This window comes from Amborella trichopoda, chromosome 3, assembly GCF_054954075.1.
Source record: "Amborella trichopoda isolate Santa Cruz 75 chromosome 3, AtrichopodaSantaCruz75HAP2 v2.0, whole genome shotgun sequence".
Taxonomy (NCBI): domain Eukaryota; kingdom Viridiplantae; phylum Streptophyta; class Magnoliopsida; order Amborellales; family Amborellaceae; genus Amborella; species Amborella trichopoda.
The window spans coordinates 10,859,001-10,883,842 of NC_142338.1; the positions used below are offsets into that span (position 1 = coordinate 10,859,001).

At 33.5% G+C, this 24,842-nt stretch overlaps 2 protein-coding genes across 35 annotated transcripts in view; both read left to right on the forward strand.

Moving 5' to 3' along the window:
• The window catches only part of LOC18448851 (Peptidyl-tRNA hydrolase family protein), a 30,359-nt gene extending 28,908 nt beyond the window's left edge, over nt 1–1,451 (forward strand). For 20 of the 32 annotated variants that reach the window (XR_016053015.1, XR_016053013.1, XR_016053014.1 and 17 more), the window contains 3 exons: nt 284–342; nt 436–512; nt 780–1,451. Coding sequence is in view for 26 of the 32 variants with exons in the window: in XM_011630492.3 (XP_011628794.1) it covers nt 284–342; nt 436–512; nt 780–914 (271 nt within the window). In the remaining 6 variants the exon portion in view is untranslated. Of the gene's footprint in view, nt 1–283; nt 343–435; nt 513–779 lie in introns of those variants that run through there. The other 12 variants (XM_088863317.1, XM_088863325.1, XM_088863329.1 and 9 more) reach the window with 3 other exon arrangements.
• Nucleotides 1,452–9,809: 8,358 nt separating this feature from the next.
• On the forward strand, nt 9,810–14,625 carry LOC18448854 (eukaryotic initiation factor 4A-9). Of its 3 annotated transcripts, none has more exons than XM_006858909.4 (6): nt 9,810–9,918; nt 12,259–12,316; nt 12,446–12,523; nt 12,796–12,899; nt 13,006–13,436; nt 13,678–14,625. In XM_006858909.4, exons 3-6 carry the CDS (start codon nt 12,459–12,461, stop codon nt 14,311–14,313), a joined length of 1,236 nt encoding a protein of 411 aa, XP_006858971.2. In that variant the 5' UTR covers nt 9,810–9,918; nt 12,259–12,316; nt 12,446–12,458; the 3' UTR covers nt 14,314–14,625. The 3 variants fall into 3 exon arrangements, with proteins under 3 accessions (XP_006858971.2, XP_088719457.1, XP_020532119.1); XM_088863331.1 differs by having other exon boundaries at nt 9,829–9,918; nt 12,263–12,316; XM_020676460.2 differs by having other exon boundaries at nt 9,833–9,918; nt 12,266–12,316.
• Nucleotides 14,626–24,842: the final 10,217 nt, after the last annotated feature.

Consider the following 24,842-nt stretch of genomic DNA (forward strand, 5'->3'; position numbering starts at 1 on the left):
CTCGCTTATCCATATTTATCTAAAGACATATTTTAATGAAAATGTGCACACAAATGTACAAATCACTAAAATAAATTCAGTTGATATGAAGAGTATATATTTGGTTAACAGAAAAAATGCCATTGATACTCATCTAATGCGCATTTCTTGGTGGTTTGAGTTGCATAATGTGAAATTCTAACAAGTTTTTAGGATCTTATTCTCCAAGATTTGCAGTACTTTCTACCATGGCATTTTTCATTTTTTGTGAATATCTAATTAGTATTCCTGTTATTGTGATCAGATTGAGGAGTGTCATTGATCATTTCCATGGAAACAAAGAATTTGGTCGATTAAGAATCGGTTAGTTTGTAATTCTGAGAATGCTCCATGCCTCGTACCCTTACATGTTTGGTCACGAAAGTAATTCGTACTATTGGATTCACTTATTTCTAGGCATTGGAAGGCCACCAGGCCAGATGGATCCAAAGGCATTCTTGCTTCAGAAGTTCAATGCAACAGCTCGAGAACGAGTATGTTTGCTTATAGAATTCTTTATGGTTCATTAGAATGCATTGCATTTTATTCAATGGTTTGTGTTTTGGGTTTACTACTAGTATTTTAACTGTTACAATTCAAGGAAGTTATCGTGCATTTTGATCTTTGGATGTGATTATTCTTCCATCTGCGTATCATATTGAAATCTATGTCAACACTTCCACACATCATATGATTCTTTATTGCAAAATCTGAACATGAGGATTCAAAAGCTAATTTTCCGGGACTTTTGTGTGTTCAAGATTGACGTTGCTCTCCAAGAAGGAGTGGAGGTTCTGAGGCTTCTCACATCTAAAGGCTTTACTGAAAGTGCCACTCGTTTTAACACCAACCAGAAGTTCAAACATCACAGACACGCAACCATGTCGGAATTTTGACTCACATCGTCAAATGTAAACTGGCGGCAATGTGTGTAGTTGGGTTTTGTAGAGCTCTCTCTCTCTCATCGTTGCTATGCTCTTGCCACAGGCACAAGTTAAATATCAATTAGCAGTTCTCAAATGATGGAACCACAGTTTCCAAGAACGATCCAGTTACTCCATCAGCGGTCTTTGGAACAGTAGCACTCAAAGAACCAATTATGCCAATGACAGATTGGTAAAGTAAAAACAACCATTTGCTTTTATGAAGAAAGTGGGAAAGTGGTATTAAAGAGCTCTCTGAAAGTGGGATTTGTATGCAAAATTGGATCGCTAAACTCAAGGCCAGTGTTTTAAAACCCCTAAACGAATCCTGAATTGTCATTGGCTGTAGTGGTTGAGAACGGCAATACTTGAATTGTCATTGGCTATACTGGTTCATTTCAACATCAAGATGCATTGGCACGAGAAAAAAATAAATTGTAAGTTTTGGAAATAGTGTATTTTGTAGCACATTTGGACCATCAATTTTCAAGAATTTCAAGTTTTCATAGATATGTCGGTCTACACTATTTTTGACGCTTTAAACTTTATAAATAAATATGAAACTATATTTAAGGCTATCACAAATATTTCCAATATTGAAACCACATTTTTCGACACCGTTTGAAGATAGGCTCAAATTTGATTGTTCAAAGCTTAGGCTCTATATAAACTGCACACTAATAGGGAAAAGTTTATATAGAGTTGAGGCTCTAAACAATCAAATTTGAGCCGACCTCAAAAATTTTACTAAGAGAGGTTGTTTGGATGCTCAAATATCTTAAATTGATTATCTTGACATCAAGATGTTTGGACATGAGAAAAAAATAAATTGTAAGTTTTGGAAATAGTGTATTTTGTAGCACATTTTTGGACCGTCAATTTTTAGATTTACATTATTTTTGAAGCTTTAAACTTTATAAATAAATATGAAACTATATTTTAAGGCCATCACAAATATTTCCAACATTAAAATTACATTTCTCGGCACCATTCAAAGGTAGGCTCTAATTTGATTGTTTAGAGCCTAGGCTCTATACAAACTGCACCCTTTATAATAAAAGCAAAACCTTTTAAATAAGGTGTCAACTTCATAGTATTGAAGTAAGGTGCGCCTCAAATTTATCTAGAAGAAAGTGCCATGATGAGGAGAAACCCTTCAATTTGTTCATCTCAACCTTAAAAAAGGAATTTCGTGTCTTAAAAACAGTACATGTAACAAAATATCTGAACTGTCTAAAGATTATCTAATGCTTATATATCTATTCAATATGTACCATTTTAAATTGTAAGTTTTATAAACGTGGATAAAATTTGAAAGTATGCCTTAATATGAGGAGAGTACATTATACATACCTTAAATATGTCAAGATCTAAAAAGATAATTGAATATTAAGAAATATATGCCAATAAACTTAAACTAGTAAGATGCACCTACTAAAGATCTAAAAAGATAATTGAATATTAAGAAATATATGCAAATAAACTTAAACTAGTAAGATGCACCTACTAAAGCAGGTTTCATCGAAATATTGTATTAATAACGTGTTATTTATATCTATCTATCACAATTTTGAACATTATGACAATTATTATCACTATCAAGTATTAATTACACAAATAATTAGAATTATATTTAAATCTAATGAAAATATTACAAACCTGTAAGTATAATTAGATATTGTATTCATAATATATTTTCCTTTTTTTCTAGATATTTTTTTTTTATTTTACGAATGTAACGAGTATGTGTATATGAATATTAATCATTATATTTTGATCATGGTAAAAATAAAATGGTAGAACATTTTTATTACAAGTTTATCGTAATAAAATTAGTGTGCTAATTCATTTATAATAAATATGTCAATTATATTTTCATTAGTAATAAATATGATCACACGTATTATTCAAATTTAAACTAAATATTGTTAATTTTTTTCCTTCTAATATTAGAATGACAATTGTATTAAAGGAAAATGTTTTGATATGGCTGCAGCCCTATCAAAATAAATAAAGCCTCATCTTAAAACTCACAAAATTGTAGTTCTTGCATCGAAAAAACCTTTAAATTGATCATCTCGGATTTCAAACCCTAAAAATATTGTATATTATAACACATTATCTAGCATGTATTTGCCCTAATAATGAGTGTTCATGGATTTGCAAGATCAATACCATTTGTTAGCTATAAGAAATTGATTTAGAGTACCATCATGGAGATTTTCAGTGCTCAGAGTGATTTCCGAATAAGGATTCAAGATGAGGCTTTAATTTATTTTCATAAAGGCTAGGCCTTATCATCCTATATTAAATAGGGATTGTCTACGAAGAGGCTATTTATCTTTTGTACATGGGGGTCACAATCATTCTCATTCATTAGATGTCAAATTAGAACGCTTGGGGTGTCACGAAGTCCAAGAATTTCTTTTTTGGAACTTTGTGCCTATGACACTCTAATAACAACTCATTTTGAAATTTAAGGGACACAAATGATTGTGACCTCTATGTACAAAAGATATATGATCTCTTTGTAGACGATTCATATTAAATATGCATAAATAAAACTATTCTATTTTTTACAATGTAATTTAATACAATGGTATAGTTATATTCTTAATATTTTAAAAACATTTATATCAATATGAATAACAAGATTTAGTAGATTCAAAATGGTAAAATTATTCTATTTCTTATAAAATAATTTAATATAATATTTAATACAATGTTATAATTATATTCTTACTATTTTAAAACTATTTATATTAGATATAACATTTAATGAGATACACATCAATTGAGCAAGAGAAAGAGATTTATGGAGAAATAAAAAGATCAATATGATATAAATTAAAATCAAATGCATTCCAAAAAGTGTAAAGCATCTATCTTAAAGATGGATACAAGTAGGTGTTCCATCTGAAAACAATGGAAACCAACGATCTAAATGTTTTCTTAGTAGAATTATTTTTTTTAGTTTTTAAAATTTATTAATTTATTTATATTCATGATCTCCATGTTAGAGATTACATATCCTTAATGATTAAGGCCTAAAATCCATCTCAAAAATAGATTTATTAAGAGGCACACATTTCTACATATGTCCCTAAAAAATATATGTAAGGGAGAATATGAGGTTAGCCCACTAGCTGATAAGTACAGTAATTGCCTAATGGCCCAGGTTGAATCAGGGCCGATCCAATGATCACAATTACATTTCGTATTTGAATTTTTTTATTATTATAGAAATCTAAATCACTTGAAATTTTGAGAATATATTCTTAAAAAATAAGAGAATCTAATAAATATTAAAAAAAATATTTAAAATTTTTCGTAAGTATTATTATCAATTTAGTTTTTGCGAATATATTTTTAAATATTTTTATTAGGTGCACCTTGATGAGAATATTTGAAATCTATCATAGGTATTTTGATCAATTCAATTTTTGTGAATATTTTTTAAATATTTTTATTAGGTGTGCCTTGATGAGAAGAGTGGATATATCAAAATTCTTATGATTTGAATTTCTTAAAACTAATTAAAATTCAAATGCGAAATATAGTCATGTATGTCTGATCGGCCCAAATTATTTTTTGACCGTTGGGTTTACACTATTCCTGTTACGACCCCACCCCCTGACCCCTACCATACATGCTGGAGGGCGACAAAGTGCAGGATCGCGACCGGAGGTGGCGAACGCCACTCAGGTCGGAGTGACTCAACACGTTTAGAAATGTGGAATCAAAGCAAACCACGAAAGAAAATAAAACTCATTCACCATGCTCCACAAAACTGAACATAAAATAAAACCATAAAGCCATTTTGTATTTATGCATTCTCCAAAAATTCTTTACAATTATGTTCAACGCACTACAGGCCTGACAGTAAGATTACAACACTTCATCAAAACAACTCTGTGGCATTGCTACCGAACACCTACTATCAAGAAGTTCCTTTGTCAAGCACCGAGTTTCAGCTGCCTGAATGTTTGGCTACCCGCTCTTAAGAGTCGGAAGTTATCACTCTATATAGATGAAATTAAAGGGATGAGCTAAAAGCCCAGTAAGTAGATCAACACTATTGCATACCGTCCTATATATAATGACATTTATAAACATTTCCCCCAATTTATACAGTAGTCACAACGCGGAGTTATGCATCACAATTCTTTAGCAGTATAAGAAGAAGTATAATTCAGATATCAGGACATGACATATTGCATAAGCTCCTATTTACTACATCTCTTATCACAATAACAAAACAGAAACTCAGACGAAACACACAATGCACACAGGCAGAGACTAGAGTTGCATACTCTCGAAGTAGAAGTCTTATTGATCAGGCCAAGCTAATCCTATAACTTGAAACTTCTACCCTCACTCAGGAGAGAGAACAATGACAAATAAGCATCCCATTTCATAACGTCCTCATACACGCACACAGTCTTCAGTGCACTTTGGGGTTTTCAATAAGCGGTGGCCTTGCAAAACATGACTCTTTCCTTATGTCTTTCAGGCGAGAGGACGTTACACTACCGCTGGGTGACCCAATGTGTAGTGCCCATTATAGATTGGAGGTGGTGGGGGGGGGGGGGGGAAGGAAGGGGGGGAGCGACCCTCATAGATATTCACATTCACATCCCCCATTCCTATTATGGGGGTTGGGGTAAGATCTCAGTTGCCGACATTGCTTTCCTATTATAACAGTATAGATCGCACCACCAATAGGTGACCCGTTACGTAGTGCCTTATCTCGGAAGTCTCATAGTATCATACCACACTATCAATAGGTGTCCTATTGCATAATGCTACATATCACAGTCACATCATAATAGTATCTCATTACCAATGGATGTCCCATTGCGTAGTGGTCTATATCACAGTCATATTATACCTAATTGCAACTGTGTACATGCATTCTCAAGCATTTATTCACTCATGCTTTGCTATTTTCTTTTTCAGGAATTCAGAAGCATTCACAGTATCATAAGCATGCATATTCAGTGCCTCATGATAGATAATTTCAATCTCTTTATGAATGATTTAAGCTTTATTCAGAAATATATAAATCAGTGCACCACATTTCATGTATCATACAACAGTTTGGGAATCACTATCATTTCCATCGGTGATATATATATGCGAAGAAGGCATAGTATCCAATTCATAAGAAATTTCAACTCAATTTCAACATCAACTTGAAATAGACACACACACACACACACATATATATATATATATATATATATATATATATATATATATATATATATATATATATATATATATATATATATTTCAGTCAAACCAAATTTGAGGTTATTTGAGCATCATTTGATCAGTCAAGAGCTCAGTGCATAATGGACTGCAGTTCTGAAATTTTTGCAATTCGTTATAGTAATATATCCCCACTAACCTAGGCATAATTCCCAATTTAGGAGGAATTTTGATATGGTTATCAAAACCAACTTCAAAGTAAACACACATATCTTTCAATTGGATATAGTTTAAAAGCATTTGGACCTCGTTTGGCTAGTCAAAAACTTAGTACAATAGGTATGAAAATTCTGAAATATACAGTAATATGATAACAGGGATATGTCACCATAAACAGAGACAAAACTTCCAATCTATAATAAATTTCTGGATGATTTCAAAAACAAATTTTAAGTAGAAACATATATCTTTCAAATAAAGATAGTTTGAAGCCATTTGGATATCATTTGATTAGTCAAAAATTCATTACAAAAACATGTAATTTCTATGAAAATTCACAGTATGGTCATGACATACCTCAAGAACAATCAACATACCTCAACATGAAACCTTTTTCATCTTACATTAGATGCATGGGAGCACCATTTCACAAACTTTCATGGCTAACAAGAGGAATTTCAGCCCTCATTTTGTCATGCAATTGAAAGCCTAATTTCCTGGAAAAACAGGACATAGACAAGGATATATGCAACCTTTCCTCTTCATAATTCATACAAGCTCTTGCTTAATTTCATGCTTTCATAACTAAAGATATACAAGGTGCTTAATCCACTTACCTGTATGCACTGGTGCCCCCAAAATCCCTCACTCAATCCACTTAAAGCTCTCTAACAGTGGGCACAAAAGGGGCTGAAAACTCTAAGTGTTTGGCTTTTTGAACATGGCGTGAGGGAAAGAGAGAGAGGCTTATGTGTCTCAAAAGTGGGAGGTGGCAGCTTGGGTTCACCAAGTGGCATGCAGTTTGATAGGTGGCATGCATGACAGCATGTAGCAAGCAGGTGGCACCTAGGGTCATGCACAGGTTCGGCAACGTCGTGCACGGTGGCATCGTGCACGGCGACACTCTTTTTCTGCTTCTTCTTACTGTTGTGCGCGCTCATTGCCACGTGCGCTTACTGTTGCGCGCGTCTCACTGCCGCGCACGTCTTCTCTCCCTTTTCTTCTCCTTGCCGTCGCACGTGTTCTTCTTCTTACCGCCGTGTGTGTTCTTCTTCGTCGTGCATTTCATTATGTCGGGAAAATCTCGGTCTTTACATCATCCCCCCTTAAAAAGGATTTTGTCCCCAAAATTGTGTCTCAGCTAATCAAATAAATGGGGGTACTTATCTCGAATTTCGTCTTCCGTTCCCATGTCGATTCTTTTTTTGAATGATATTGCCATAACACACAGACCAGAGGAATTTCCTAATTGCGCAACACCTGCAGTCTCCTGTCCAGTATCTCAATCGATTGCTCAATATTGGTCAAATCTTCTCAACACCCGCACTCTGTCGCCCTCCAACAAGTACGGTAAGGGTCAGGGGATGAGGTCGTGACAACTCCATCAACCCATGGGCCGATGGGATCTTTTCCTTATATGCAAATATGCAAATAAGTTAAGATATACAATAGAAGGTTGATATGAATAATTGGTAGGCTCAAAGTTAGACCCTACGGTGTGATCCTAATTGCCATCGCACCTTTGATTGAATTGGTTGAACGGGTGGCGGCTCTTAAAACAATATTTCAAAGCACCGTAATGCCAAAAAATTAGTAAAAGCCAAATGTTTTGGCAAAAAACATGTGCCCAATTTGATTAAAAAACTTGAAACGGAATTGTAAAATTTTAAACCGTATCCAAAAATTTAAACTTTTAAAATAGATTATAAAACCATAAATAATTTTTAAACACGAAATCTGTCCCAAAAAATTTATAAAAAATAAAGAATAAATAAGGGAGCACAAAAATACTACATAGAGAACAGAGAAGAAATTGAGTATTGAAAATAAGGCAAATAAATTATGAAAAACCAAATATATCGTGATACCTTGCGAATAGTTGGTGAAATTCAAGAATAAGCATGAAAGCAACAATGATTAAAGAAGATAGAAACTTAAAAGAAAAAAGTTCAAGTTCAAATAGAAAATTAAAATTTCCTTAATTTAATAGTACAAACCGAATTTCTCATAAATAAATCATATATTGATTAGCTACGGTCAATAGATACAAGCTAGATCTAATATTAAAATGTCTTAAATTCATCTGCATATAGCATATTTTAAAAAATTGAAGTATATTATTTGTTGAAAAAAAAAAGAAAAATGATGAGGAAACTTGAAATCTATGAATATTAAAGGTCAAGAGATTACATACCTATTCTAGATCGCATAACATTGTCCAAATCGCAAACCGTAAGGAAATTGTGAATTAAAACTATTTAAAAAGATTTGAGGCTGTTTATGTCAAAAAATTAAGCTCTATACAAATATTACATAAAATGATTAAATTCTTCTTTTTTTTCTTTTCATTTTTCTAAAAAAACTTGGCTAACAGTATCTAAAGAGAAATCCCAACAAAATCGAAGATGAAAACTCAAATATGCACAAATTGAAGCTAGGTTTTTAAAAAAGGGATTGTCTACAAAAATATCATATAACAAATGTAATGAACCTAGTGTTCAAAATTTAACTAAATCTTGACTAGAGTAAGATTTGGTAGAATAGTTGCATCAAAGACATGTAAAAGAAGGAAAATACTATAATATGAGATGTATGAAAAGAACAAAAGATTTCGAGTCCTAAAAATATTGTATCTTGTAACACATTACCTGGACCATCCATTTTCAAGATTTTTACGTGTTTATAGATGCAACACATTACCTGGACTATCCATTTTCAAGATTTTTACGTGTTTATAGATTTACTTGATATGAGCCATTTTTTTAAAATTTTATAATTAGAGATGAAAATAGATTCTCAAACTGTCCTAAGAATCTTTGGTATCAAAATTAAATTTATAATAAAATTTAGAAGTGCCCCTTAATTGGATTGTTTAAGATTGCAACATTATGCGAACCATACCCAACTAATAATGGCATGTGATTACATATTTTAAAAAAATAATTTCCTTGTATTTCCCATACCTAACTAGCATGTTCAAAAGCGGAACACACAAAAAAAAAACTAGTAATGGCCTCGGACAGGTGGTGAACACCGGTTAACATTCACCCGGCTGGTCCAATTTGATGGCAGAAATTGGCCTTCTTTTTTTGTTTTTCTTAAAAAAAGGAATGGATTTTTTTGGGGATGGGTTTCGATGAGTCGACTCACTCATATGTACATTTGCGGCCTCCCACTAAAATTCATTTTAGATGATTTGTTTTCTATTATTTTTTTGTAGATCCATCATCCAGGCTAAGATGATCATGAATATGAAAAGAAAAATAAATTTTAATTAAAAATATAATTTTCTAATATTTTTTATGCTTATTTATAATCAATACACTTTAATAACGTCCATCCTAGAGATGGACGTCTGTAAACAATTTTCCTTTTTTTTGTCCTATTCAATTTATTAAAGGGTAGAAAAGGAAATAAACTTTTAGGGCTTTTAATAAGCTGGACTGAAAGAGACAAAACGGTGATTAGATCATCTCTATCTGTGGGTTCCACATGCAAGTTTAGAACTTGATTTTAGCCAGATTCTGGAAAGATTCCGGTGAAGGTACAACGCCACATCACGTTTTCTTTATGTACTTTAATATTTACTGTAGAAAATGCAATAATAAATGAAAAAAAAAATTGTTTTTGCATTGTTGGTTTAGGAAATTAGGGTTTTATAATTTGGGTTTGTTTTTGCCCTTTTTGGTTTTATTGTTAGGTTAATTTGAAGTGCTTTTGTAATTTGTAAAAGCCCATCAGAATATAACCCAAAAATTAAAAAAATAGAAAACTAAAATTTGATATTGCATGTTTTCTGTTTTCTTGGGTTATTTAATTATTTTGAAGTTCTTTTTGGTTTACTTATGATTTCTTGTATTGCGATGTTTTGTAATTTTGTTCATTCATCAATAATTTAATATTGCATTATTTATGTTTATTGGGTAGTTTCTGATATTAAGATACATCATACTAAAATTTCGCACTGTAACAGTTCGAGAATTATATACAGATAAAGAGGGAAGTTGCGCCATTAAGTCGGTAAAAAATAAGAGCAAAACAAGAATGAAAAAATATATACCTGTATAGGAAAGAGTATTTACAATGGCTATTCTTATTGAAAGAGTATTTACAATGGCTATTCTTATTGTAGTGTTAATGATCATGCTCCTGTGGAAGCATACGGTCTATTTACTCCCTCGGGTAAAATCCAATCCACTAGTAATTGTAGTTTGTAGGACCCCCAGATTTTAGAGATGTAACCCTTTTCACTCATGTATTAACCTCCATAATAATAATAATAATAATAATAATAATAGTAAAAATATAAAATAATAATAATAATAATAATAATAAATAAATAAATAAATAACTCAAAGATTGAACAGGGACTGTCCACTTTTTTGATGGTGAGATCTATGTGTTAGAATACTTAAAATTCAAAGTTTCTCTTTAGAAAATTATCATCTAGTGATTTTTAGATGGAGCTCAAATTTTCAGATTGAAAAAATTCTTCCAAGTAGGTCATCTGGCCAAGGAAGTAGAGGTGTAGTATGCCCCCACTTGTTGTTTGGTGATTTAGTTTCTAATATCTTTTTGAAAATCTCTTCTTTTTTTTTTTACTTTTTCCTATTTTTCCATAAGTTTCTCTATTTTTTCCTTATTTACTATTTTTATTAATTATTTAATTTCTGAGACCGTCCCTACTGGCAAACCGGTCTTAATTCAGCCGGTCCAACGGGAGTGGTGTCCTCACGAGTTCCGTCACTGATCGGGTCCTAACAACATTGGTATATTTATATAAGTCCCAGACCAGCCCAACCTGATTTTTTGGGTTCAGGCCTTGCCATTGCAATTTCTGGCCAAGCCCAGGGCCACCTTACATGGTTTATTTGGGTCATAACTATGGCTGGCGGCAGTACTCTTAGATTCAATCGAAGCAACCAATCGAGGGCCAAATAGTATTTGATATCCACCAACAAGATGTAGGGTAGGCAGTGGACGAATTCAAACATATTATGTTTCTGTCTTTGCATCTCTGTAGTCTTGTTGGAGAACAATGCTTTAATTATTTGGGTTTACATTTATGTTTGGGATGTACATTTGTTGGGTCCCTTATTGCTTGCCTATTTCCATTTACACTTTTTAACAGCTTCAGTTAATTTGATATTAACATTGTGACTGACAATGCTATCATCTGAAATTGACTAGAAGAACGTTATAGTTCATGAAATTATCAGCTGAAGCTTACCACTTTAGGAACATGAAAAATGTGGATGATAGTGCTGGAAGTTGTGTAAGTCTCATCTCTTTGAGTTAGTTACTTGCGGGTATTGAAGGGTGAAACTTTTATCATGCATCCCGAGTAGATGGTTTGTTATATGGAACGGGAAAGTTACTGGCGGTGTCTTTCTATTCTTCATTTTTCCGGATTCTGTTGAATATGAAGTTTGTGTCTTTTTTCCTGTGTTTTCTTTTTGGGCTTTTCCTTTCTCCTTCCTTTCTGGGTTGTGTCCCTCTTGTTGCACCACTGAATTGGAGATGAGCTATTAAAGGGAAAAAAAGAAGTCCATGGCAAATAACCAGTGGCATGAAATGTGGTCATTAAGAGGGGATTAAATGTTTCTTCCTTCTATACGTTTTTGAGGATGTGTTTTACATGATGATTGATGACGTTAGATGAGAATAATTTTCTTACTTCTGTGTCAAACAATATTGTTCTGCATTGCATTAGCTCAATCATTCTAAGCTTGCTTGATCATTATTCACCTTATTTTATTAATTATGTTTATATGCATTATTTTTATTTTTTGATAATTTTCTTCTAATTCTTGCTTGTGGCCTTCTTTTTCCTTGGGATGATTGTCTGCGTTCATTTACTAATTAATAATACTTTTTTCTTTAGTAAGCAGGGTATTTGAACTTGATTCTCATCATTGAAAGCTCCATACAATCTGGTTGAGGTAATCATATTATGTATTCTGACAATGGAAATTGGAAGAGCACACCTGCTAGGAGTACCGCTTTTTCCCCAAAATGTGCAAATATGTTAGCTGGGAGCTTAATTTTTATTTAAAGTTCTCTTTTGACAGGCCTTTTGCAATCATGGCGGGAATGACACCAGAAGGATCACAGTTTGATGGTCGTCAGTATGATTCTAAGATGAATGAGTAAGCTTTTCCTTTCTCTTTTTTCTTTTGAAAGAGGCCTTTCACCTCTTGTCGTGCACGTTTTCTTCTTTGGTGCTTTGTGCCTGTTTGATCAATAGATGTGAAATAACTCTTGATTTTCTGCAATCCTGTATATTGGTATTGCCTCATCTCATATTTAGTTGGTTGGCTTTGAAAGAAGGTTACCTGTTCTTCCTGTAGATAGCAATCTTTAATCTCTTCAATATTTGATGTTAGCTGTACTGATCTCATGATTGTTTGATTGTGTACAGGCTTCATGCTGATGTAGAGTTCTATGCACAATACGATGAGGTTTATGATTCTTTTGATTCAATGAAGCTGAAAGAGAACCTTCTGAGGGGCATCTATGCATATGGTACATAAAAGCATCTAATTTGTAAATTTTCCATCAATCTCTGGTCCTTCTTTCAGTAAGTTAAGATGCTTTAGTTACATTGGTGTGTACCTTTAATTGTATGTAGGGTTTGAGAAGCCATCTGCAATTCAGCAGAGGGGAATTGTTCCCTTTTGCAAGGGCCTCGATGTGATTCAACAAGCCCAGTCTGGTACTGGGAAGACAGCAACTTTCTGTTCTGGTATTCTGCAACAGCTTGATTACGACTTATTGGAGTGCCAGGCTTTGGTTCTTGCCCCAACTCGTGAATTGGCGCAGCAGATTGAGAAGGTCATGTGGGCACTTGGTGACTATTTGAGCGTCAAAGTCCATGCTTGTGTTGGTGGAACTAGTGTGCGGGAGGACCAACGCATTCTCTCCAGTGGGGTCCATGTTGTCGTTGGGACCCCTGGCCGTGTCTATGACATGCTTCGAAGACAGTCCCTTCGACCAGAATGCATCAAGATGTTCGTGTTGGATGAAGCTGATGAAATGCTCTCCCGGGGCTTCAAGGACCAGGTCAGCTCCATTCATCTAGTCTGTCCTCAGAGAGAGAGAGAGAGAGAGAGTGTGTCTGAGAGAGAAAGAGAGAGAGTGTGTGTGTGTGAGAGAGAGAGGTTTACCATCATGGTGCATTCATCTGCACTGGTTTTTAGTTGAAGTGAGCCAACTGTTTGAACTACGTTTGTAAACTGGACACTTTGTTTGTTCATTAGCATGACATATTGACTGGCTGGATGTGCATCCTGCTCTCTTGCAGATCTATGATATCTTCCAACTCCTGCCCCCAAAGATACAAGTCGGTGTTTTCTCTGCCACCATGCCCCCCGAGGCCCTTGAGATCACCCGCAAGTTCATGAACAAGCCAGTGCGCATCCTTGTAAAGCGTGATGAGCTCACCCTCGAGGGTATCAAGCAGTTCTATGTCAATGTCAACCGTGAAGATTTCAAGCTCGACACCCTGTGCGATCTCTATGAGACCCTTGCCATTACCCAGAGTGTTATATTTGTCAACACCCGTCGCAAGGTTGACTGGCTCACTGACAAGTTGCGAAGCCGAGACCACACTGTCTCTGCCACCCATGGTGATATGGACCAAAACACCCGTGACATTATCATGCGGGAGTTCAGGTCGGGCTCCTCTCGTGTCCTTATCACCACTGATCTCTTGGCTCGAGGTATTGATGTTCAACAGGTGTCCCTTGTTATCAACTATGACCTTCCAACTCAGCCTGAGAACTACCTTCACCGCATCGGTAGGAGTGGTCGGTTTGGGAGAAAGGGAGTTGCCATTAACTTCGTGACTGGTGAAGATGAAAGAATGCTGACGGATATTCAGAGGTTCTATAATGTGGTTGTCGAGGAGCTCCCTTCGAATGTTGCCGACCTCCTCTGAGCTCGCCGACCTCCTCTGAGCTCGAACTACTTATCTTGGGTTTTCTTACTCTTCTGGTATAGTAGTAGATTTCAATTCTCATGTTCATTTTTTCATATAGCACTTAAGGTTGTGTTTTTCCTAGTTATAGCTTGAGTATTTTGGGAAATGGGACTTCGTGATGGAGTCTACCCCACTGCTCTTTTTCGAGATTTTGGGTATAAGGACTTGGGTTTCACTCTGTCTGAATTTTTGTTTAAACAGTCAAGGTTTTGTGTTCTTGACTGATTTTGAGGTAAAGGAAAGGCTGTCTTGTTGGGCCGCTTATGTTTCTCTCTTCGGCATGCAACTGTAAATGGAAGGTGCAGATAAAGAAACGAGTGGGTGTTCTGCTGATTCCTTTCAATGTCCAGGAGTCATAAATCTGCTGAAAATTCTTTTAAAATTTGTTATTCATGAGAATCACTCTTCGATTTCTGTTTTCATTATGAACCTTGAGCTTGCAGAGAGCCCTACACAAATACCGAGACTTTGTTGATTGATGCTGTCTATGTGTGTGTTTATGTTCTCAATGATCATTTGGTTGACAAAAAAAATATGGCTTCGGGGTTATTAATCGCCCTTCTTTTTTACTGAGAAGCAGCATACTCATAAACTGAACTGAACTAAACAATTGTACAGTTAAGTGCAAGGCTTGGATGCCTTCATCATATACTCAATGGATTCATGAGAGGGTAGCTGAAGGTGAGGTGTTAGTCTTGCCAGAGCTTATCTGGCCATAAAGTGGTGGTGGGCTGTTCTCAGATTCGACATGTTGGGCCATGATGCCCTTCCAGGTCCCAACTCACTATGGCTCGTCATGATGCAGGAATTTCGAAGGTGCTTTTTTTTTGAAGGGTGAATTTCCATCTTACTTGCAGCGGCGAGCGGTAGATGATGGTGGATGCAGGTTCATGTCATAATGACATGCTTCGGTGGTGTGGAAATGGAACAATTGTCTCAGCTATTCGAGTAGTTGGGCTTTGGAGTTGAATGTCCAGCTACATTGAGAGGCTTTATAGAGATGGAAATCACTATATCGACCGGGTAATAATGGCTTAGGCCCACTAGCTTACAATTACATATAGGTCCAATGGTTTAGACTCAATCTAGGCCAATCTGACGGACACGATCTCATTTTGTATTTTAATTTTAATTTTAATTTTAATTTTAGTTTTAATTTTTTTTACAAATTCAAATCATGTGAAATTTTAATTGTATATTCTTCTCATCAACGTGCACCTAATAAAAATATTAAAAAAATAATTTACAAAATATAAATTGATCAAAAATATCTTTGCAATATTTTGGGAGTAATTCGATCAATTTCTTTTTCACAAAATATTTTTTTGATATTTTTATTGGATTTAAATATTTTTAAAGAATACACACCCAAAATTTTAAGTGATTTGAATTTATAAAAAAAAATTAAATTAAAATATGAAATACAATCGTAATCATTGGATCGGTCTAGATTCAATATAGGCCGTTGGACAGGCTAGTGTGCGGCACCTTCAAAGAGTGTCGAGAAATATGGTTTTAATACTGGAAATCTTAGAGATAGCCTTAAAATATATTTTCATCTCTAATTATAAAAATTTAAATCTTCAAAAATACTGTAAATCGAGTAGATCTATAAAATCTTGAAAATTGACGATTCAAAAATGCATTACAAGATCACAATTTCCAAAACTTGAAACCAATTTTTTTTTCTCATATTCATGCATCTTGAGGTCGAGATGATCAATTTGAGGATATTTGGGCATCAAAATAAACTCTTCTAGTAAAATTTTTGAGGCGTGCCTTAATTTAATTGCTTAGAGACTCGTACTTATATATATATATATATATATATATATATATATATATATATATATATATATATATGGTCTTGTTTGCATAGAGGCAAGGCTCTAAACAATCAAAGTAGAGCCCATCTTTAAGTAGTGTCTAAAATTGTGGTTTAAACATTGAAAATCTTTGTGATAGTTTTAAAATATAATATATTTTCATCTCTAAATTTTAAAGCTTAAAAAATAGTGTAGATCAAGCAAATCTATGAAAATCTTGAAAATTAACAGTCCAAAAATGCATTATAAGATGCACTATTTCCAAAACTTGAAACCTATTTTTTTCTAATGTCCACGCATTTTGATGTCGAGATGATCGATTTGAGGATATTTGAGCATCAAAACAACCTCTTCTACTGAAAGTTTTAGGTAGGCTCCAATTTGATTGTTTAGATCCTCAACTCTATATAAACTTTTCCCACCATATATATATATATATATATATATATGTGTGTGTGTGTGTGTGTGTGTGTGTGTGTGTGTGTGTGTGTGTATGTGTGTGTGTGTGGGTACTTATACATATGAGTATTTTCATAAGGTACTCAAAATTTTTGGATACTTGACTCCCTTACTCCACTATGTAGCAACTTATTTGGTCTTGAGATATTTTAGGTAATTAATCAAGGCCAAAGTAGAAATTCTTATTAGAAAGAGAAGTATTTATTAACTATGATGGGAGATAGCATCATCCATATGAGGTGTGATATCACCCATAAATTGACATCACCCATGGAACAATGATTACTTCTTAACCATCAGTAAAATATTATTAGTTTTTTATAGAAATATCTATCATATTCCTCCTAATGACTAAAACTATCCTTACTTAAAAACAAAGCGAAGGGAAACAACAAAAAATGTTGAGTATAATAAGAAAATACTTATATTATGACTACCTTAATATAATCTTATATATATATTGATATAATGTAACCATCTTCAAAAACCATGTTAGAGAAATTTGTTTGACACAGTTTTAAATTTACACTCTTTTCATTCTAAAGAACAATCACAAAAAATAGAATTTTGAAAAAATACCTAGAAAGTGATTTTCTAACCAATTAATACAAGCCATCCATTTTAGTGAGAAGGTAAGATATAGGCCTCAAAACAAATTTTTTATTCCCAAAAAATTTATGCAGTGTTATCATCGTTAGATTAACAATGCTAAAAAAGAAAAAGTGATTTTGAATTTGTTAAGGACTAGATTTTGAAATTCACCAAATGGATGGTTGATATTCATTGTTGGAGGGTACTAATTTTGACCATATCGAGGAAGAGAATATGTGTGCAAAATTTGGGGTCATACAAATGCCAAAAACAAGTTTTCTTGAGGTGTGGTTATATTATATTATTATACAACCGTTGCATGAAATCATATATATATATATATATATATATATATATATATATATATATATATATATATATATATATATATATATATATATATATATATGTGTGTGTGTGTGTGTGTGTGTGTGTGTGTGTGTGTGTGTGTGTGTGTGTGTGTGTGTGTGTGTATGTGTGGAAAAAGTTTACATAAGGATGCAACCTTATAATGTAGAACTACGGATGCACCTCAAAAATCCATCGGAAAAGGTAGTTTTAATGTTAAAAATCCTTTGATCATCTCGACATCGAGATATATGACCATGAAAAATAAAAAGATTTTAAGTCTCAGAAATAATGCATTTGACAATATATTATCTACACCGTCCATTTTCAAGATTTCAAATGTTTATAGATCTACTTGATTTTAACCATTTTTTAAATTTAAAATTTTATAATTAGATATAAAAATAGATTTTGAGATAATCCTAAGAGCAGTTTACATCAAAATTACATGCCATAATAAAATTTGAAGGTGCATACCTCTACAGCTACGGATGCATCCGTATGCCAACTGCACCATATATATATATATATATATATATATATATATATATATATATATATATATATATATATATATATATATATATATATATATATATATATATAGATCGATAGATAGAGAGAGAGAGAGAGAGAGAGATAAGTGGCTCTAAACAATCAAAGTAGAGCGCACCTTCAAATAGTATCGAGAAATGTGGTTTCAATATTGAAAATCTTTGTGATAGCTTTAAAATATATTTTCATGTCTAATTATAAAATTTAAAACTTAAAAAGTAGTATAGATCTGGCAGATCTATGAAAACCTAAAAATCTTTAAAATTGACGGTTTAAAAATGCATTATAAGATGCACTATATCCAAAACTTGAAATCCATTTTTTTCTCATGTCCATGCATCTTGATGTCGAGATAATCAATTTGATGATATTTGGGCATCAAAACAACCTCTCCTAGTGCAAATTTTGAGGTGCGCTCTAATTTGATTGTTTAGAGCCTTGGCTATATATATAGACAATATTTTTGCCCATACGTTCGACGCCATCTTAAAGACTGTCACGAATATAGCATGTCCATGACAAGATTATTTTTTATCCAAAATTGACGCAAAAATATATGGGAACCGCCACGGCTCTTGTAGGTCTGTGGCGGTTTTTAGGCAAAGTCGTCACAAGCATACATGTCCGTGATAGAGATGAAACGCTGTAGCAATTTGTTTATAAGCATTTTTAAGACTTTTTCATATATATATATAGAGAGAGAGAAAGAGGTGTATAGTAGAGTTCAAGAAAAATCTTTGAACTTATTGGTCAGTAGAGTAAATGTAACGACCTGATTTCACATCCAATGCGTACAAGAAAGACTTGATAAAGTTGTCCAATAAGCTCAAGGAGCAGTTTAGTTATTCCTTTTATAACTTTTTAGGCTACGGGATCTCAGACAAGGACCTACATATGGCTAAGGGCAATCTTTGACAGGTCCGCGGCGAAGATATGGTTTTGCATAAATGGCAATCTTAAATAATCAAAGTAAGGCGCAACTCCAAACTTTGTCGGATGCAATTTTCTATTAAAAATCTTTAAGATGGTATGATAATCTATTTTTATCTCTAATTATAAAATTTGAAACTTGAAAAATGATTCAAATAAAGCAGATCTATAAATACATGAAAATCTTGAAAATAGACTGTTCAGATAATATATTGCAAGATGTACCATTTTTTTAGACTTAAATATTTTTTTGTAATATCGATACATCTAAATATCGAGATGCTTAATTATATGGTATTCCAAAATCAAAGAGATGAGAACACCCAAAAAGTTGCACCAAAAGTATCACCAGAACGTACATTTCACTCTTCCACAGTTCTCACTAATATTATCAAATATTGATGCAGGAAAAAAAAAATTTCAAAATTCAAATTACAAATTTATTATTATTATTATTATTATTGAGTTTATCTTTTAAATTAGGAGGTGGCCATTGAGTTTATGCACGAGTTGATATTTATGGACGGGGTTAGTTAGTTTAGGAATGTAAATAGTATTAGGTTAAATATGGTTAGTTTAAGAGTATAAATAAGATAAGGTTAAAACGTGGAGTTAATCTTTTCAACCATGAGTAAAAAGTGGGTGGCACGTGAATTTAAGAGAGAAAATAGAGATGAGAGAAAATAAGTTAAGGGAGATAAAATAGGAAAGTCAGTTATTTATCTTTTCTCTTTTTTTAGTTTATTTAAAGGGATGTTTCCTTTTATTATAAAAAGTGAATTAGTTAATAAAATTTGGTCTCGTGAAAAAATTATTTTGGAGTATTATTTTTCTGATTTTATTCCCTCCCTGTATTAATTGATATCATCTCCCTGCATCAATTGATATCAGAGCTGTGCATCAAGTGGTATCATAGCATAAATTTGCATCAAGTGGTATTAAAGCAAGTTAGATCCAGAGTTTATAATGCCACCAAAAGCATCCAAAGTTTGCAATGCCGTGAATCAACTGAGCTCCTTGAAATAATGCTCTGCTCCAAACTCTGAAGCTTACGATCAACTGGATATGTTTCTATATAACGATAGCGCAGAAATTTAATAAAAGAAAATCACGATTCAAAGATATAGCTTGACACATTTTGTAATTTCTGAAATGTATAAGAAAGATGCTTCTAAAACTAAACAAGAACGTAGAACCACAGATCCCCACAAATCCAAGGAATGAAGTACTCCAACGAGCACCAGCAGGCTACACTGCCAGCTATTACCTGTATAGCTCTAATTCGTACATCTACAGACAATTTTGCGCACCATTCCAGAAAATTATAGGTGACAATCTAGATTATCAATCACCTTGCTTCCCTCTCTATCGAATTTGCAGGAATCACGAAGTTGCCATAATGAAAGTATAGACGCAATGCTCAGCTCACTGTAAATCAGTACGACTATGATTACTACTTAATCCCTTTAGATTTCTGATACTGAGATACCAATGAATGATGATCATCTAACACAGTCCAAACATGCTATGGAGATGTGTCCAACTGAATATTTCCATCTAGACCCTCCTAAATGGCTTTTAAAATGCACCAATCGCACCCCCGGAAGTTTGCAATTTCGTGAATCAAGCTAATCATACTTCAGCTATGAATGATCGTTGGGGAGAAATTTTGACTAAAGTCCTAGAGGATTTTCAAACTGAAGAGATGAATCAGAGGATGCAATGGTTGGATCAGATGTTGTAGCAGTTGGAGAATAACCTTCTTCACGGAGATGAATCAGAGGATGCAATGGTTGAATCAAATGTTGACTTTTGAGCCAAAGACGAACAAAAAAACAGATTCACCTTAGCACAATGGCTTATTGCTTGGCGGAGAATAATTTTTGAGCCAAAGACAAACAAGAAAACAGATTCACCTTAGCACAACGGCTTATTGCTTGGTGGCTTGACTTCCAACCAAACTGCCCTCATTCCAATTCAACCACATTGGTCACTAGAGGGACAAGAATATTGCATTTTGCTGTTCACAAAGGATGGGAGATGCAAGAGAGATGTGTAGTGAGACAGAGGCAGAGTTCAGCTAGGTTGTCATGGAGGATGAGAAAGAATGCAAGAGTTAGGGTTTGGGGGAAATTTTAGAGGGAGAAAGTAGGAGGTGAGGTTTGAGTAGTGTGGGAGAAAGGGGATTCCAGTGTAAAAGAAGGGGGAACTAGTATGAATATCTCCTAGAGTTTCATTCGATGTTCAACAAGATTTCTTTGAATTCTTCTATGAATAAAAGAGGGCTTCACTTTTAGATTCTGCTCTTTTTACTTGAGAGATATGTTGTTCCGGTTCGTCCTCTCTTGGCTATACTGGCACGGTCTAAACGAAAGCTGATTCAAATTGAAATCGGTCTAAAAAAAAGCAGATTCAAATTGAAATCGCTTGATCCCGATGGAAAATCATCGGGCTGACTATTTAAAGACCTTTTTACTCAATTTGAAGGGGGCATTTTGGATAGAAAAGGGGACAATTTTGTACATATGATGTACATAAAGGTGAGGAGGTGGTAATAGCCCTCTTTTTGGAGGTGAAGAGGTCCACGAGGTTAATGTAGGATCAGGGGTTTACACGGACCATGGGGATTATCTCATTTTGTCTAATAAAAATTGGAGTATATCTTCAGTTAAAATTTGTTCTCAGATTTCTAAATTTAATTTTAGTTATGCAAACTTGTTTTTAAAATAACGTTGTTAAAATTATTTTTTCATGAGTGAAAAGTTTTTCCAAATTTTTCTATTAAAGGTTTTGATATTTTTCCACTTTGGATATTTATCTACCTCGCCGATCCCAATTAGTTGAGAATGGCTTTGACGTTGATCATGATATTTATCTATATTAGATGAAAAATAAGGGTAAGAATTGATCATAAGATTTATTTCAAATTTATTTATAAATAATTCTTTATATATTAATTAAAATACTATTTCTTAAATTTTAATAATTATCACAATATAATGACCATAGATATTTGAATTCAACATAGCCCACAGCTATTATTTTTAATTTAAGAATTGGTCATTATTGTCATTGCAGATATGTTTTTCATTAATTTTCATATATTAAATAAAATGGTCAATAAATTTACCGACTAAAAAAAAGTACCTAACCATTGTTTCTATTGGACTTCGGAAGAACACTTTTTTTTTTCAAAAGGCAACATATAGAAAATTATAATGTCTATTAATAAAACTTCTATTTTCATATTGAGTAAAAAAATAGTTATAAAAAATAAGGATTTATTTTAAGCTACAAATTAAAATTATGCCCTTTTAAACCACTTTTAGATGTGCAAAATTTTTAAATAGCATTATAAAATCATTGCTTAGGAGTGAAATTTTTTCCATTTCTCTATAAAGAGGATTTTATATCCATCTGTCTATTATATTATATATGTATTTGATAACAAGCAAGCGTAAGATATGTCAGATCCATTTGTATAATCAGTGAGATTACGATAGGTAGCCTGCCGAATTTAAGATGATAACAATGACATATTAGAGCGCTTACCTTCATATTAAAATGAAATTAGAAGTAAGATGATAACAATGACAGATGATAACAATGACATATTAGAGCGCTTACCTTCATATTAAAATGGAATTAGAAATATGAGATTACAAATTATAAAGGATTTCAAAAATCTAAATATCCAAATCTATGGGCAACAGCAGTTAATTGTCAAAAAAATTGGAAGGTCTCTTTTCAATATTAGGATATTATTTTTTCCAAACATATATAGTATGGGTTATGTGTGTGTGTGTGTGTGTTTTTTTTTTTTTTTGCATTTTTTCATTTACTCCTAAATAGGGTTCTACTTGATGTTAACCTTATGGGCATAGCATTATGACAATCCTATGGGCTATAAAAATGGCTAATAAGAACTGTGTTGTGAAGAAATTTTGGAGAGAGATTCAAAAAATGAAACCGAAATTATAGAAAGAAAGAATATTGTAATAGTCATGTGTTCATATTCGACCATCATTAATTTATCACTATGCCATGTATAGGTAGGACAGTATGGAATAAGATAGTGCTCATCATACATTCAACTACACAATTTTACAAGAAATTTACCAAAATAACCATGAGAGATGCATTATTTAGCATTTTACACTTTTGGCACTATTCCAACTCAAAATCATGGGGCTTTTTATTAGTATTTTGAAATTAAATCAAATAATGTGAATATAATGTTCAATAGTTCATTTCATTTCGTCATTTTTGATAATTTTCCGAATTTTACGCTCTTCGCCTCCCCCAGCATCCAAGATAGTTGATACCCTCCTCATCATGGAGTTACGATGACCATATAAATCATATTACACATAAATAACTCATTAAAAATGTTTAGTATTGATGCATGTACGGCTTTACCTGTAATAGCATAAAGTCATAAACACATGTTTGTTAAGATTTTCAGTATGGTTTCTCTTTTCATTCCTAAATCTTGAGTGAATGGGCACATCAAATCCGCCTAAAAAATAAGGTCATACTTTACATTGTCATAAACCATATACAACACAAGTGCTCCCTCTAGTATTGTATAAAATGGTGCAACAAAACCTCTATTTCTCTGATGGACTGAGCCGTAACCTTGGGTTTGGGCTTGGGGTTGGTCCCGTGCCTTGTCCTAATTGTTATGGGCTGGGTCATTGAAGCCCATCCTCTGGTTTGAACATGGATTTGAGCTTGTGCTTGTGCGTTCCTAATTTTGTTGGGCAGGTCCTCCATAAAAATCTTGTGGGCTTTCCTCATTGCCGCATCTAGGCCCGGCCCACCATTGATATCAAGGTCCCAGGGGTGGAAATGGATTTGGTCAAATCTAGGTTGACCCCGACCCGACTAGGTATAAGTTGGACCCAGACCCGGGTTGGATCCAAGCGAAATCATCTTAAATTGACCTACCGGGTTGGGTTGTTCCGGGCCTATAAATAAAAAACTTATATAAAAAAAAAAGACTATATATTTTATATGGGCAAGCTTTCTACACTTCCCCTTATTGAGCCATCAGATCTTAATGAACGGCTGAAATGGATCCAATTACAATGTCATGCCTGTATATTGTTTTATTTTTAATATTTTCTCTACAAAATATTTTGAGACCAAATTTTGGATGTCCACTCCTCTATTAAACTCGCACCTTAAAAATATAAAAACAATATTCAGGATAAAATAAAATGACCAAAATACTCTTGAAAGTTTTAAGCGTATTTTGGTTATTTTATTTTATTAAAAATGTTTTTTTTATATTTGTTTTAGGTGCAACCTATTGAGATGATGACATGAGCCAAATTAAATATTCATGTAATTTACATAATAAAAACTAAAAATAAAATACTCTAAAGCATCGAATTTAGATCAAACAGTCAATTGCTTATTCAATCTAAATTAGACGGTCAGATGAGGGAAGTATAGAACTTATATACATTAAGGAAAATATAGAAACCTTTCTTATTTTACATTATATATTTAACAATATTGGCATGTATTTATGCTAAATAATCAAATACATTGGCGTAGGTCGGGTCTGGCTGACCCCCAACCCGACCTGATATTATCTAAGCTCAGGTCAAGTCAAGATCAAGTGGACCACACACGACCCTTTGGGTCCAAAATCTAGGTCCCAGAACAGACCTCATCAGGTCGACTCATAGGGCCCCATGGATCGACCCGACCCGAACCGACCCAATTCCCACCCATAAAGGTCCCTCCTCAGAAGTCTATGGCTAGTAG

Coding starts and splice junctions, on each gene's coding strand:
- LOC18448854 (XM_006858909.4), top strand. CDS start 12,459: ATGGCGGGAATGACACCAGAAGGATCACAGTTTGATGGTCGTCAGTAT. Junction 12,524..12,795: donor TATGATTCTAAGATGAATGA/GTAAGCTTTTCC, acceptor GATTGTGTACAG/GCTTCATGCTGATGTAGAGT. Junction 13,437..13,677: donor CCCGGGGCTTCAAGGACCAG/GTCAGCTCCATT, acceptor GCTCTCTTGCAG/ATCTATGATATCTTCCAACT.